The sequence below is a fragment of the Nicotiana tabacum genome, chromosome 8 (genome assembly GCF_000715075.1).
Source record: "Nicotiana tabacum cultivar K326 chromosome 8, ASM71507v2, whole genome shotgun sequence".
In the NCBI taxonomy this organism is placed as follows: Eukaryota; Viridiplantae; Streptophyta; class Magnoliopsida; order Solanales; family Solanaceae; genus Nicotiana; species Nicotiana tabacum.
In genome coordinates this window covers 145,955,561-145,972,830 of record NC_134087.1, presented here as the reverse complement: position 1 = coordinate 145,972,830, position 17,270 = coordinate 145,955,561, and the positions used below count along the sequence as shown (strand labels likewise).

Sequence of the window (17,270 nt, the reverse complement as noted above, 5' to 3'; positions counted from 1 at the left end):
ATTATTCAATGACTATATAAGTCCCTTTAATTTAATAGAAATTTTATTATTGAGTATATCGTATTGACAAATAAGATGATAGTTGAAATTTATTAAAGCAATACGATCTAATATGTTTAAACAAGTTTGATCAAAATTTAATTTAATTAATATTTTTAATATTGATCGCGAATCGCGCAGGTATAACTAGTAGTTTGTTCGTTATAATTAGAGCACGTTTGGACATAAGAAAATTTTCCCTTTTTTTCCAATTTTTTTTCACTTTTTTCCGAAATTAGCGTTGTTCATAAAATTTTCAATTTTCACTCGAAGATGCATTTTGAAAATTTTCGTAAATTTGAAAAACTCCAAAAAGTTATTTTTCAAAATTTTCACTCAAATCATACACAAAACTCCAAAAATAACCTAAATTGTATTCATATCCAAACACAACTCTAGAGAACTCCCTAGTTTACTTGCAATCAAACGAATGACCCATTTGACCATAGATTTTGCCAAAATAAATTTGGGTTCTATTTGGCAAACACATGCTTGGCCATAGATTTTGCCTACAGTTTGACAAAATTTCAAATCCCAAAACCAACTCATTTGGGCCAAAATATCACTATTATATTTTTTTAAAATTGCCCAAACTTTTGTATTTTATAAAAGAGCCTACCATTTATTATTTTGTAACAATGTTGTTTCGTCTTCTCGGCCATCTGATAGTGTATCATGTAGTTCATTATAAAAATGATAATTTTATACCAAATTTATCTATGTTCAGACTATGATTTGCGATAATATAATGAATGTTATTGATAATGGTACTGTTGGGTATTTGTGATAGTTTTTAGAACTTGTGGGTATAAATTATACTTCATGTTTCTTCAAAATAAATTCGAAATATATGTTTTGAAAACTGATGTCCAAACATATTTTCAGTAAAAATAACACGGTATAGCTAGTTTTCGGACTGATCTTTCAAAAATAGTTAGCGTTTACCAAGTCAATGAAAAATAGCCACTATTTTGCTGCAACAGAGACTGGTCCAGTATAATATACTGGAGTTCGGTGCCCCTGTGTATGAACTCCAATATATTATGCTGGACCGGTATACTTGCTGGAACTCTAGTATATTATGCTGGAGTTATAGTGTACTTATGCTGGAATGCGTATTTTTCGGGTTTTGAACAGTGTTTTTGCTCAAATTTATCTTTACATAAAAAGTGGCTAAATTTCAATTACTTTTAAAACTGAGCTATTTTTGAATGATCAATTATAAATCTGATTATTTTTGAATTTCTCTCTTATTTTCATCCTCAAACCAAAATACATATTAGATTTTTGGGAATTGATGGACGAACAAAAGGTGCTCGAGTTTTGGATCGCTCGTATGCAACATTTGTGACTCCCCCGTTTGAAAAATTGAACCTCACACACAAACACACACTAGAGTGTAGCAACACATACTCTCTCTCTCTAAATAAATGTATACAAAAACCTCAGCTTTAGGAATCGCTGTCTCTCTCTGAATTGGAACCCAAAATTATCAATGGAAAGCATACTAATAGAGTGTGTGCAGAACAGCCTGCGGCATTTTATGCACCGCAACGCCATTTTCATGTGCGAACGCCTCTGTGCCGAGTTCCCCTCTGAGGTAGGTATCTCCACTCTTTTTCACCCACCCGCTCTCTTTTCTCTTCAGTTCATCGGGTCGGAGAAAACTCTTACTCCACTATTTTGAGGTTTTGAATGAGTTTAGATTGGTTTCTAGAAATGCCGTGATTAGGTTTTGGGGTTTTCCCCCTTATTTCCTTGTTGCTCTACTGTAATTAGCGCGTGTTTCTCTTTTTTCTTTCCTTAAATTTATTTGGGTTCTATTTGAAGTGTTTGGGGAAAAGGGTTTAGTAACGTAGTAGAGTAATTGCATATGGATGACACAATATCCAAACTTTTTTTTTTAACCGATTGATATCAAACAATTAGCTTCTTGAATATTTAAGCAGGGGTGAGAATATTGTGCTTAAAATTACTGAAAAGCTACAGGCACTATGATTACCACTCTTTGTATATAGCAAAGAAACTTACGGTTTTTGGAGTCTCAATCAAAATGAAAAAATTCTCTTCTCATTTTAGAGGTTCATCAATGTCTTGTTTTGTGAAATAACATGGAGTGGTAAGCTTCTCTAATAGTTTACTGGTTTGGAACTAGACTAGTATTATCCCAGTTCCAAGCCTTTTCAATCTTCTCCGCACTGATGATTTTAATTACTACTGGTCCCTAACTAGACACATTATTGACATTTGGGATGTCCTTCTGTTGAAATCTCTTAATATTGTCTATGAAAGCTGTTCATAATACTTCGCTTGTTTACTATAATATTCTATGTCGAGTGCAGACAAATATGCAGCTTTTAGCTGGCTGCTACCTGCAGAACCAACAGGCTTATGCTGCATACCATGTTTTAAAAGGTATTTATTTTTACATAATTCAATGAATATGCCTCTGTGTTACTTGTTAGTTGAGTATTATCTTTGGATGTCTGATATCCTTTGTCCTTGAGATTATGCTCATAATCATCATTATGATATTAAGGGACAGGTATGGCTCAATCTCGCTACTTGTTTGCACTATCATGCTTTCAGATGGGTCTTCTCAATGAAGCCGAGACAGCACTTTGCCCCCCTAATGAACCAGCTGCAGAGGTAGAGTTATAAAAACCATTGTTCCAAATATCTATCCACTTTGCAGATTTTATAGTGTTGTAGCCCCCAGTTAATTTATTCTTTTTAGCCATTGACATGCTTCTTCAATTTATAGCTAAATGATTGTTGTGCAGGTTCCAAATGGTGCAGCTGGGCATTACCTTCTTGGGCTTATTTACAGGTTCACATTTTTAATTTGTCTTTTTTAAGAGGATTAACTTCTAGCCTTGCTTCTTCATACTGAAACTGCATTGATGTATCTGGAATGTATGAAGTTAATACTTCTCACTGCAACAATGAATTTTGGTAGTGTTCCACTTGTCATCATCATGTTTAGTACACATGAAAGCTTCTTCATGCTGATAAAATTCATTGATCCTGTATTTTCCTTTTGCTGTAAAGCAAAGAATGGTATAGAAACTGCATAATCAAATATTTTAACTATGCCAAACTTCATTAACTTCAAAATTTTTGATCCTTCTGTTCTACTGTGATAATTAACATTGTATTTAAGCGTACTATGATGGAGAAGGATGGTATGGCATAAGAACAACATCTTTTCCTTTTACTAGTAAAGACTGGTACAGAAACTGCAACCTTAAATATGTGAACTACGCCAAACTTTATTAACCCTAAGAATGTTGATTCTTCTATTCTAATGTGAAAATTAGCACTTTATTGAAGTGCAGAAAGGGTTATATATATCAATACAATCCTTCCGTCCCTGTTTCTTCAATTTCTTTTTTTACCTCTATTAGATTCAGTGTTTGGAACTTGGTCATTATAATTTATACTCGTGGAGGAATTTTTTCACCACTATGCATTCAAGTTTCTTCAAAAACCAAACTGAAGATTGATATTCTTATAAATGACCTTGGACTTTGCTGAATACTCCTTCATAACCACCTATTTTGTAGATGATAACTCTTTCTTCATTTTCTTAATTTAATAAACTCGTTCTCAAATTTTGGTGTGTTGTCATAAATGATGTCTCTTGAGTTATTTCTTAAGGTTGTTGAACATATTTCTCTGTTTCTTTTTTTCCCTTAAACTTTTTGTTAATTAACAATTGATGGAGAATAAGACGAGTTATGATAGTGGTGATCTGCTGTTGTGCATAGCTGCACATGGATTGCACTACTCCAGGGTACTCTCTTAACTGGATAATTATTTCAGGTATACAGATAGAAGAAATAGTTCCATCCAGCATTTCAATCAGGCTTTGTTGTTGGATCCATTGCTATGGGCTGCATATGAAGAGTTGTGTATATTAGGTTTGTGCTAGAATAATTTTAACAAACATTTAAGTTCTATTTGGAATATTTGGCTGTGTTTTAATATTTGTTATTGGAACAGCTTAACAATCAATGCTGCCCCCAGAATAAAAGTAATACAGTGCTGGATGTGCGGTGGCGCAATTGATGGGTTTAAATCCTGACTTGTGCACTTGGTCTGGTATTTAAGTGGAGAAGAGTAGATGATTGGACCGCCCACCCAGAGTTTTAAAGCTAGAAAAGTTAATTTCTGGGTTATACAAACAATAACTTTAATGATCAATTCTGAGTGATATAATTTTGTGACTACCTGTAGACCTTGTTCTATCAATTTCTTAAGCTAGAATTTCGGATACAGTTTGTGATTAAACGAACAGTCTTAAAACTGTTTTGGTTGTTGAACTATGTTTGTTTTAACCATGAACAGGCAATGAGAATATGTGACCATAAAGAATAAGTAAAATTCCCTTATACTTGTAGTAAGTATTAGTACTGTTAGAGACTTGGAGTTGAGTCTTCATTGTTCGAACAGCTAAGTTCGTAGTTTGACATTGTCAAACATTGGACAAATATCACGTGTCTTGGTTTGACACTTATATTTAGGTGTAACCATTGGATATGTCATAAATTTGATAATATCTTTTTTATGTAATTGGCGAAAAAACCCTGACAAGTTCTTTCAAGAATGATCATGTATAGATAACGTCCTAGGGATTGACTTAAAAAAGCTTTGAATTACTTTTACAGTGTTAGTAATAATGACTCTTTTAACGAAACATTTCATATTAGATATGCATGTCATTTTAAATTTAAGGTTCAAACTAGCATAGCATATTTTGGACCAATTACGCAAGTTAGAAAAATGCAAATACTATTTTTGGTCTTAGAAGGGCTGAAAGAGGAATTGTAGGGATTACAGTTTACCTCCACAAAAATTATTAGATATTCCAACTAGATGAAACTTAACCTATGTCCTGTTAGCCCTAGCATTACCTTATAATTTTACTGTAATTGACACATGCCACATTTGACACATTTTTCAATCAGAAAAAGAATTATTAACTGATAGTGATTAGGAATATGTAGATAACATTGTTTTATTTTTTTTGATAAGGTAAATTGTATTAATCAAAAGGGAGTGAACTCCCGTATACAAGAAGTATACCAAAAAGTAGAGAATTTACATCAGAACATGATTCTCTACAAAAGACGCCCAATCTTCTATACAAATAGGGGCTATATGAGTGCACCAAAAAGCGATCAAAGATAAAAGACTATAATTAACATGTGAAAAAGGAGACTCAATCCCCTCAAAAGCTCTCCTATTTCTCTCCCCAAACTATCCACATGAGAGCTAACGGGGCGAACTTCCACGCCTTTTGCTTTCTTCTTCTACGGAAAGCGGCCAGCTATATAGCATTTCCTTTACTGTGCTTGGCATCACCCATTGAACACCAAAAAGGTTCAGGATCGCCCTCCACAAAGTCGAGGACACAGGGCAATGCAACAAAAGATGATCAACTTCTTCCCCTGCGCTTTTACACATATAGCACCAACTAACAAGTGTAATTCCCCTCTTTCGCAGATTCTCAGCAGTCAGATTCTCAGTAGATAACATTGTTTTATTTTAGAGTGATTTTACAATATGATACAATCATATGAAGTCACCAGAGATTTTGTTTTGAAAGTCGGAAACATTTCGACCACCTTTTAAAGTAATTGGAAACAAATGAAGTGTTTTCAGCTAATTGTTATAGTTTCTAACATTTTCTGCAGAAATTTGGGATATTTCTCTTGTTGCCGTCATTGTGAACTTGAGTGGTTGGAAAACTTACCTATAAAGAAAATGAACTAGAGTGGTGTATTGAATTTGAAAACTTTTGCATAAATTTCCATTGACTTAAGAATGATTGAACATTCTTAAGGTCTGCGTACATATTACCCTCCCCAGACCCCACTTGTGGGATTATACTGGGTCGTTGTTGTTGTTGTTGTTGTTAAGAATGATTGAACATGCAATTTATTTGTTTTTCAAATAAATGCTCTCAGTAAGGCTTCATATTTCGGACTATTTTCTACTTGAGGAAAGTTGTCGTTGATTACCATTCTAATTTTTGCGTCCTTATGTTGCATGATATACCAGGTGCTGCTGAAGAAGCAGCTGCAGTTTTCGGGGAAGCATCTTCTCTCTGCATTCAGAAACAACACTTGTACCAAGGAACCCAGTCCCAAACATTTGAAGCAGCTACTGGTGATCAGAATGTAGTTTTTGCAAGGAATATTGTCTCGGACGACATCAGTCCTAGGCAATCAAGACATACCCACAGCAATAATCTTCGAGAAATTTCTGGAAATTATAATGGAGCAGCTGCTACCCAGAATATAGGTGGGGGTTCTACTAACATGTCATTCTACAGCACTCCCTCACCAATGGCTACACAGGTAATTCGATATGCTGACTGCCTGACTCTTTAACTGTATTTATGTTAATTGAGAGGTAGAACACAATACTTTTTAAGCCTTTAAACAATTTTAAACGGTGCCAATTGTTTTCACTTGGGGGTTATTGTAATAGAGCTTAAAATTGGTTTCACCTAAATCAGAAGTGGCACTTTTTGATAAAACAATTTGGGGAGATGTTATCATACTCAAGTCTGAACCTTCTACCTTGCTCTTTGGCACTTTCTTACGAAGTCCTTTTATACGTGAAGATAGCTTAGAGTGCCACAGAAATAGGATAACAGCTTATCCGTTTGTTAATCTTAGGGATAGCTTCTATTTACTCCACAAACGTCAGGTGACTGTCTTACTTTTTAAGATTATGCTGCTGCTGGCATGGTTTGCATTCTGTCTGCAATCATAAAGCTATTTTATGGTTATCCAGTTCTGTATTTGTTCCGCATAACTATTCTACATTGTTTATCAAAATGCGGTTGTCAGTGCTGACCACCATTATTGTTAGCTTGGCTGTTCAGTGACAAATTTTCTTTTGCTTCTTTTCTATATGGGCAATCAGGAACTGGTTTCTTCTGGCGCTAACTTAAGAAAAGGGTCATTTGTTGTTGCCAGCTATGGCTCTGTGTTTTCAGTGGAGATGCTTAATTTTGTATGTTTCTTTAAAGATAAATAACTTTTTTTCCCTTAAACTAAAATGATTCCAGTCTACAACCAGACATTGACTGATTCTGTATGTAATTTTTGAAGAAAAAAGAAAAGCTAAAAGTATTACGTTTTGTGATTCATTAACTGAGATGATGATAGAAAATGCTTATCTTAGTTATTTGATTGGCTACATAAAGGGGTAAACATTGGAAAATCAACTAATACAGTTGAAAGAGAATGATTCAACAATATTTATTCATTTGCTTTAATAAAATGAGGAAGTAAAACTATTTTGTCCAAGGGCATTTATTCATTTGATTTAATAAAGTGAGGAACTAAAACTATTTTAAGCTTCTGATCTTTTTCAATTTATTAAAATAGGACTCAACAATTCGGGACTTTGTCGCAAGCTTTCTCTAGGTCAATAAACAACCATGTGAAAGTCCCTCTTTTTTCCTTATACTGCTCCATTAGTCCCCTAATAAGGTGAATGGTTTCCGTAGTCAATCGCCCCGGCATGAATCCGAGCTGATTCTCTAAAATACACACTTCTCCTCACCCTTACTTCCACCACCCTTTCCCAAACTTTCATAGTGTGGCTTAACAGCTGATATCCCTATGGTTGTTGCAATTTTGGATATCAATGTTATTCTTGTACATTGGAATCATCGTACTCCACCTCCATTCTCCAAGCATCTTCGTCGTCTTAAAAATGATATTAAACAACCTAGTAAGCTACTCCAAGCCTGCTCTGTCCGCGCTCTTCCAAAATTCCACAGGAATCTCGTCTGGCTCGGTCGCTTTACCCCTGCTCATCTTACACATAGCCCCCACTATCTCTTCAACATTGATGCTTCTGCAATACCCAAAATCTCAATGACCCTCGGAGTACTCCAAGTCCCCCAGCACAGTGTTCCTATCCCCCTATTCGTTCAAAAGTTCATGAAAGTACGTCTGCCATCTTCGTATAATATGTGCGTCATCCTCCAATACATTAACGTTGATACTTCTGCAATACCCAAAATCTCAATGACCCTCGGAGTGCTCCAAGCCCCCAACACAATGTTCCTATCCCCCTATTCGTTCAAAAGTCCATGAAAGTACGTCTGCCATCTTCGTATAATATGTGCGTCATCCTCCAATACATTACCATCCTCGTCTTTATGCACCTCACTTGGTTTTGGTCACGGTCCTTCCTCTCCCTTACCTTGGCTAGCTGTACAGTCTCTTGTCCCCGCCTTTGACCCCAAGTTCTTCGTACAAACGTTCAAACGTTCAAACGCTGCAATCTTAGCCTTCTTAACGACTAACTTTGCCTCCTTCTTAGCCTTCTTATATCCTTCCCTATTTGTACTCCTTTCCTCCTTGTCTTTGCTCTCAATTAACTTCAAATATGCCGCTTTCGTGACTTTCACTTTTCCTTGAACTTGTCCATTCCACCACCAATCTCCTTTGTGTCTACTAGGGTAACACTTCGAGACCCCTAGCACCTCTTTAGCAGTTTTCCGAATACAATTCGCTGTCGAGGTCCACATATTATTCGCGTCCCCATTACTCCTCCAGGCCCCCATTGCCTGCAATTTCTCCTCCAATTTCTCCTCCAACTGTTAGGCTACATCCTTAGTCAAGGCTCCCCGCTTGATCTTTGGTTGACCGTACGCTGCCCTTGTCGTCCTCCTCTTAATCTCAAAATGTATAACCAACAGCCTATGTTGGGTTGCGATATTCTCGCTTGTAATAACATTGCAATTCGAGCATAGACCTCTATCACACCTTTTGAAGATGAGGTAATCAATCTGGATCTTGGCCACCGTACTTTGGAAGGTGAACAAATGCTCCTCCCTCTTATGAAAACATGAGTTAGCTATAATCAAATCAAAAGCTTTACCAAAGTCCAACATCGAAGTTCCTCCTTCTTTAACTTCAAAACCGAAGCCGTCATGCACTTGTCATATCCCCTAGAAGCCCTAATATGCCCATTGAAATCTCCACCTATGAATAGCTTGTTGTTATGAGGAACATCTCGCACAACCTTGTCCAAATCCTTGAAGTGTCTTTTGTCCTCCTCGTCCAAGCCCCCTTGAGGTGCGTAAGCACTAATAACGTGAACAATAAGTCCTTCAACAACTAGCTTAATAGCCATCAACTTGTCGTTCACTCGCTTAACATCTACTACTAGTTCCCTGAGTTCCCCATCAACTAATATACCTATCCCGTTCTTGCCCCTCCCGCCTCCTGTGTACCAAAGTTTAAACCCCTCTACATCCTGAACCTTAGTACTCACCCATCTAGTCTCCTGGACACAAGCTATATTGATCTTCTGATCTTCCTCCTCCGGAGAATCTTCACTAACTCATTAGATTTCCCCGTCAATGACCTACGTTCCATGACCCTACTCTCAACCTAGAGGCACCATTACCGCCCTTGTCTTCCATCCCCTGTCCCACCCGAGGACATAACCTTACTCTACCATTGTTAACACTGCCACTATAGGAATATTAAGCAAGCACTACCACAGTACAAGCAAAGAGTTAAAAAGAAAAGAATAATGACTAGAGCTTAAAGGCACTACTTAAGAGTCAAGATAAAAGAATACACAGACAAGTAATGTTCTTTACTAGAGCAACTAATTCGGCTAACACTAAAGAAAGCGTCAGGGAACAATTGGACATTCTTATATGCACTTTGGAAACACTGGCATTTCTGTTCTGTATGATTTTTAGAAAGATTGTTAAATACAGCTTCTTTGCAGTTGTCAGGAGTGGTTCCACCTCCAGTTTGTAGAAATTTTCAGCAAAACGGGAATAATGCATCTGTGGCTGGTGCTGATAGTTCTTCACGATCAACTGTCAATTCAACCATTCAGGCCCCTAGGAGAAAGTTTGTTGACGAGGGGAAGTTAAGAAAGGTCTGCAAATACATAGGTTTCAGTCATCTAGACTATTTTTATATTACTTTTTTTCTCTGTATAGTTGCTACAAGACATAGTTAGCTTTTTGATTATTCCGTTGAAGTAATGTCATACTTCCTAATATGCCATAGCATGATTTCCAGCATGTCTGTCAATCAAGAGGCCTATATATGGTTCTTCACAAAACAATTATATTATATCCTATAAGAAGAGCCGTAGGAACAGGTGAAGCAGGGAGGTCTTTGTTGACATCCCTGCTTGCACAAGGGACATTTTGGTCATTTCTATTGTTGGATAAAATATTTTTTGGTAATTTCGTGGTTATTCTCCTGGGCGGTTGCCGCTTTCAATTTTGCTTTATCCTTTAGCTGCTGCTCTCTGTTTTCACCTGGATTAGTTTAGCTTTTCCTCTCTGAATTTCGGACGTGTCCACTGGTTTGAAAGATCTTCTTTTGGTATTTTGCTTGGTTTTCCTGTCGGGTTTATCTGAAGAACACAACGTTTGCTAATCAGGGGTTATAGCGATTGCTGCTTTCAGAATTTCAAGGTAATTATTATATGTCGATGGTGTTTGTGGTTACCAAATCGATAAAAAAATATAGCGAATTCTCATGTAAGAATAAATGTTTTACAAAGTAAAAGCTTTTATTTTGGTAATAACCATATAAGTATTACTATTTTTCTCTTCTGTCTTAATTTGGAAGCAAACTTTCAGTCTGTGAAACTTTTGGTGCAAGCTGCTGTCTTTCCTTTTCCAATTTTCCACCTGTAGAAGTCAGTTGTTAGATGCTAGGGTTTTTGGTATAGCTTAAGGCTCCTTCCTCTTATTTTGTTTTATGTACTTATTTTTGTTTAAAAAGACGGAAAAAATTAACTATAATTTAAGTACAATGTTGATTATATTCATCTTTGTAGCATTGATCTCCTTTATATCAGTTTTAAGCACTAACACATTTTACAATTCTGGTGTTTTGTTTGGTGGATCCATCTGAGCTGGAGGATTGTGCACCTTGAATGCGCACCTTATCTCCTTTGATTTCCATTCCCCATTTTTTGGATCTGAGTTCGCTATCTCTTATATTTCCAGATATCTGGGAGGTTATTTTCTGATTCTGTCCCTCGACGAAATTCAAGGCTTTCTGGGGAATCTACTGGAAACACAAATTCAAATGTATCAGCTGCTTCTGGAAATGGCACCAATAACACTTCCAAATATTATGGTAGTTCGAAGCTGAGCTCAATGACTTTACGTTCCATGACAAGTCGAAAGGCACAATCTTGGGCTACCGAAGCCTATGGTGAAGGTAATTGATATTTTTGCCTGCTCTTTTGGCAGTTCTGTTCATTGTATTTTCAGTCTAAGGATTGTCCACCTTGTTGGTGGACACTTATCATAAATATTTCAGATGAATCTTAAGATTTGATATGTATAATTGCTTGAAGTTGAAGTATTATTACAAAACTTTTGACTGTAACCAGTTAACACTAATGCATGGAGTAAAACAGATTGTTGGGGAATGTTTTCCTTTCTTTCTTATTTATTCTCCAATTTCAGAAGTTATTATTGGACTTGAACAGCAGTTGGCTGGTCATCTGCTGACATCCAAGCCTGAATGGAGCTAAATTGTAGCTTAGTCAAGTAGACTTTGGTTTTTGCTGGAAACTTTTTATCATCTTATAAAGACATATCATCTCTTCAACAACAACAACAACAATCCTAGTGTAATTCCACAAGTGGGGTCTGGGAGGGTAGTGTGTACGCAGATCATACCCCTACCTTGAGAAGGTAGAGAGGCTATTTCCGATAGACCCTTGGCTCAAGGAAAGATGAAAAAAGAAGCAGTAGCAAGTAGCAACAAGCAGTAACGTCAGCAAGATAGCAAGAAAACCGAAGCGAAAGAAACAACAGGTAGTAATAGGAATCTAAAAATAAGAAAATACAAAACTAACACTAATACTACTGGTATGGACAAGTAAAACACACGGCTACCCACTAACCTTTTATCCTAATTCTCGGCCTCCACACCCTCCTATCACTAGACTTTGGTTTTTGCTGGAAACTTTTTATCATCTTATAAAGACATATAATCTCTTAACATATTTTTTCTAAAAACTTAAGGGATGCAGCAAACCCCACCTTGTCTCCACCTGTGCTCCGAATGGATTGCTTTCGAATAGACTTGTGCATGCTCGTATATTCTACTGGTTCAGTAGATTGGGTTTCTTCCTCTATTTCTTTTGACCATTTTCTCTCCTCTTTTTTATTTTGTTGAAACGAAACTCTAGTTCAGTAATTTCCCGTTCTAGTTATTTGCAATTTGGCTGTTGGAGTAGATGATTGATGCATTAATCATTTTGAAAGAATTCAAGAGTACAGATGAATTGTTATTTCATCTGACACAACTGCTATCAACCCAAAGAAAAACAAGAAAACTAGAAATCCATAGCTAAATTTCTGTGGAATTTCTTTCTAGTGTTTGTGCACTGTGCTACCTAAGCAAAAGGACATCTACCTTTGGGATGTGTTTTATTCTCAACTGTGTTACGTCTGCATCTCAGGGGTTCGGTATGACATTTCTGATGATTCTCGGCTAAATATGACTTCGTCATACCCATCTGGAGATGCTAGACCTCTTGAACAAGAAGGGCCCACAACTTCTGCCTCTGGGGTTAATGTGAGTAGCACATCTATCCTCTCAGGTGCTGCAGAAATATTGGCCCTTTTCAGGATTCTTGGGGAAGGTTACAGACTTTCGTGTTTATATAGATGCCAGGTATTGCATTTTGATTTTGAATGGATGAATCCATTGTTCATTTCGTGATAATGCATTGATTTGATTGAATCTGATGCTTTTTGGTGGAACAGGATGCACTAGATGTTTATAACAAACTACCACACAAGCATTATCAAACTGGATGGGTGCTTTCCCAGGTAAAGGTTCTGTTTGTTTTCATTACTTTTTCCCAATATTCTTGGAGGCAATGGCTGTCTTTTTATATTTCTGATCGTTTAAAGTCCTGTTGATTTAAGTTTTCCCTTTGTGTTAGTTCAAGGAATAGGAGATATCCACTTGTTTTGTCCTTTTCTGTTTATTTGCTTGTTGTTTAATTGACATTGCTTACAAATTCCTTTCCTACCTAGCTGGACATGCTCCTTTCTTTATTGCCTTGATTTTGTGAATCTTTCTTGGTCCTTCATGATGTAAGTCCAACATTTAGATTTGTTACATAGATATATAGATACAGTAGAAGAAATATCGTTTAGACTAGCTTTGTTTGAGTACACAGCAAGAATATCTGGTGGCCTGGACTAGATATGCTTGTCTTCTGCGGATTTCTTCGATTAGCAGGGAGCACTATTTTCCAACAGTGGTGGTTATCTAGGATCTTGATACTGCCGTGTGAGTTTCTGAAGGAAATCCTTTGGACGGAACATGGAACTGTCATTTACAGAGTCTAGATTGTTGGGATAGAGACTAAATAGTGCACTTGGTTGAATGCAGAGTTATTTACCTAGAGGAGCAGGGATCAAATCCCACTTAGTACTTTCCTTGAGCCGAGGGGCTATCGGAAATAGCCTCTCTACCCTCACAAGGGTAGGGTAAGGTATGCGTACACATTACTCTCCCCAGATCCCACTTGTGGGATTACACTGGGTTTGTTGTTATTGTTGTTGTAGATTATTGGGTAAGAATTAAAAGGACATCCTATATTTCTGGGAGGATTTGAGAGGTCCATTAAATGTGAACACACTCAACAGTCACCCTAAGTGCATTTCTTCTTGTGATTTTGTCAAATTGCTTGTCAACGACCAAGGTTGTAGGCACTGCTTTGCATGGTCTGGAGAACGTCTACCTTGCTGTTTTATCTTCAGGACCATTATTCTGTTTTTAGGATCTTTTGCCTTTTCTACAGTGGTATAGGAGTAGTTCTTCCTTTTTACTTATCTCTCAGCTTAACTTGCCCCAGTATTGTCAAAGGCTCATTTAAGGCGCGCTTAAGCCCTGAAGCTCAGAAAAGCTCAAGGAGGGCGCTTCACCTTGCTTAAGTTGTGCTTTAGTGTAAGGCAAAGCACTAAAGCGTGTCTCATTGCCCATGAGTTCTCTCTTGAATCAAGCGGCACTGAACAACAAATATAATCCGAAATAAGTGTGTTAGCTCCTAAGGGAAACATTATGAATGAATTTGTTGCTTTGTTCTTGAATTTTATTTTTTTCCTTCATTGCGTCTTTTTTAACTAAAGTCACACTTTAAGTGCGCTTTGCGCTTAAAGCCCAAATAGACCTAGAGCGCTTTTTAGAGCTTTTTGCCTTTGATTACACCGACTTGCTCTCAAGTTGTCTTGGTATCTGTTACTTATAAAATAAAAAAAGTTCTCTTGGTATCGTTCTATTTATGGTATCTCATGTGCAAATTTGAATGCCAGATTGGAAGAGCATACTTTGAAATGGTCGATTATCTAGAAGCAGATAATGCATTTGGCCTTGCTCGTCTGGCCTCGCCTTATAGTTTAGAAGGAATGGACATGTACTCGACAGTGTTGTATGTGAGTCTTCTTTGCTCTTTCGGTCTTTCAATTAGAACTTCTATGCTTTGTTGTGTTATGCAGATTTTACTTCATGTCCTCTCTTCCTTTTTCTTTCGTGACAAACTATTTGATTTTTATTTTAGCATCTCAAGGAGGACATGAAATTGAGTTATCTGGCTCAGGAGCTGGTATCGACTGATAGATTAGCTTCTCAATCTTGGTAATTCCTGTAAAATCCAAAGATATTACTCTGTTATGCAGATTTTACTAGAGCTGTTTATTGCTTCTGTACAGAGATATGTGGTTATATGGGGTTCTTTATAGCAGTATTAGTTTATTTTACTCATGGATTATACCATTGATCACCAGGCCATCGCCATGTTTGCTTTTGATCATTGATCAAGTTGTTGACAATGTAACTTCTTATATTTTGGTTTTCTTTCCTGCTGCGTTACGTTGTTACTGCTTCACCTGTTGGAATTATATCCTTCTGTGTGAAAATATTGTCTTCACTGTTTGCACTCAAGGGTGTGGATAAGTAATCAAGAAGTTTACCGAAATGGTTGACTTAGTCAAAATTGGTATTCTTTTTGAAGCTGCTTATACTAGAAGAGAAAATGCCTCACTAAAGTTGGATTGTTAGGAGGGGCCTTTTTCATTCTTGCCTGGAATATAACATGTAAAGTGCACGTTGAAACATAATGTTGATATGTAATCAAGAGACTGCATCTGCCACAGGTTATCATGCATCCATACATTTAAAGTTGGTTATAAGTTTACTGTTTGTGGAGTTCTTGGACCAAGTAAAGCTTTGATCTGTCACGGTGCCAAATGATGTTTCTAAAATGACTGTAGCAAGTATAGTTGGAGCTAAACAGAAAAACTAATATCATCTATTCTCTTAATGATATGAAGCATAGTTGGTAATGTTCTTTATCCATGGTGTGGCAGGTGTGCTATGGGTAATTGCTATAGCTTACAGAAAGATCATGAAACTGCTCTTAAAAATTTTCAGCGAGCTGTACAACTAAATCCCAGATTTGCATATGGGCACACGCTTTGTGGTCATGAGTATGGCACATTCCTCCACTTTCTTCATCATTCCCTTCTTATTGGCGAAATGTGGATTGGAAACTTACTTTCTTTTCGATTTATGAGGTGCATCATTAATTTTTTTTGTTGTAAGCTCCTGCTGTCTATATTTTCAGATATGTTGCTTTAGAAGATTTTGAAAATGGTATTAAGAGCTATCAGAGTGCGCTTCGTGTGGATGCCCGGCATTACAATGCCTGGTATGGGCTTGGGATGATATATCTCCGACAGGAGAAGTTTGAATTTTCAGAACATCACTTTCGAATGGCTTTGCGTATAAATCCACATTCTTCTGTTATCATGTCATATCTTGGCACTGCATTACACGCTCTGAAGGTGTGGTAGTTTCCTGTTCTGATTTTTCATGCTGAAACAGGATGTCGACCTTAAAACTCTAATCTGCATCTTATGGATGTACAGAAAAATGAGGAGGCATTGGAAGTGATGGAGTTGGCTATCATAGCGGACAAGAAGAATCCTCTTCCCATGTATCAGAAGGCTAACATCCTTGTGAGCATGGAAAGTTTTAATGCAGCTTTAGGAGTCCTAGAGGAACTTAAAGAGCATGCTCCTCGTGAGAGCAGTGTCTATGCTTTGATGGGCAGGATTTACAAGAGGCGTAATATGTACGACAAAGCCATGCTTCATTTTGGAGTAGCATTGGATTTAAAACCATCTGCAACTGATGTTGCAACCATTAAGGTGATTGGCTACAGTATGTATGTACCTACACATGTATACATATGTATGTTTTCAAATGTGCGCCTGGTAAAGTTTTTTACCACTGAATGTGAAGTAGGTTTTAACATGTCAGAGCATGATGGTTTCTGTTCGTCCCTCTTTTACTGTATTGTATTTCTACTTCTGACTTGGTACCAGAAAGAAAAAAGATTCAGACATCTACTGAAATCACCTTCTACGTTACTCTGGTGCTGGAAAGATTTGTATTATGTTGCCTTCTTTTTCCCTGGTCCTGTTCACCTTTACCCCTTCTATTCATTCTCTTCCCCCCCCCCCCTCACACACACACACAAAAAAAAAAACTAACTCCCAGCACTTCCTGAATTGTTGTGGTATTTCCACTTCTCTCTGGATGCCTCTTGACAGTGTAGGTTCCTCTCTGGCTCTCTGAATAGTTCTGATGATTTTGTCCCGCAGTCTTTCATATTTTTTTAGCATACATGTTTTATTCTCAAACTGATTTGACAAGTTGAGGCTGATATCAGTTCTGTTCATTGTTCCTCATTTTCTATCAGGCTGCCATTGAAAAGTTGCATGTACCAGATGAGATGGAAGATGAGCTATAATCTATCTGAATGAACTGGAAAAAGAGAAGATGAAACTGTAAATTATCCAGCTCGAAATATCAACTGCTTGAAGTTTCGGTATGCTTGTGCTTTTCGAGAAAAGGCTCCACGAGTTGCAGAGAAAACACACTTTCCGTGAAAATTCTATGCAGTTCAGAATGGATCTCATGGATTGTTTGTCTCGCACTCAGAGAGGACGCTGTGTAACAATATCAAGTTGTAAGTTGAGTACTTCCTGTGAGAATAGCTGTAGCATGTGCCAAAAGAGGCTTCTGTCGAACGCACACTTTTTTCATCAATCTTCAGAAAATTACGTCGGAAATTCAACATAGAGCAGAAAAGTGGTTCGATGCGGCCTTCTTTCTTGG

The 17,270-nt window shown here is 37.1% G+C and overlaps 1 protein-coding gene across 2 annotated transcripts; it reads left to right on the top strand.

Annotated features, from left to right (window-relative positions):
- The first annotated feature begins 1,342 nt into the window (after positions 1-1,342).
- Positions 1,343-17,229, top strand: LOC107825224 (cell division cycle protein 27 homolog B-like). Of its 2 annotated transcripts, none has more exons than XM_075219733.1 (16): positions 1,343-1,639; positions 2,382-2,454; positions 2,579-2,688; positions 2,823-2,869; positions 3,865-3,962; positions 6,106-6,404; positions 9,817-9,972; positions 11,063-11,279; positions 12,535-12,749; positions 12,842-12,907; positions 14,402-14,521; positions 14,647-14,723; positions 15,455-15,574; positions 15,712-15,931; positions 16,016-16,297; positions 16,852-17,229. In XM_075219733.1, the coding sequence occupies exons 1-16, from the start codon at positions 1,535-1,537 to the stop codon at positions 16,900-16,902; spliced, it is 2,256 nt and encodes a 751-aa protein (XP_075075834.1). In that variant the 5' UTR covers positions 1,343-1,534; the 3' UTR covers positions 16,903-17,229. The 2 variants fall into 2 exon arrangements, with proteins under 2 accessions (XP_075075834.1, XP_075075835.1); XM_075219734.1 differs by having other exon boundaries at positions 1,354-1,639; positions 2,585-2,688.
- The last annotated feature ends 41 nt before the right edge of the window (positions 17,230-17,270 follow it).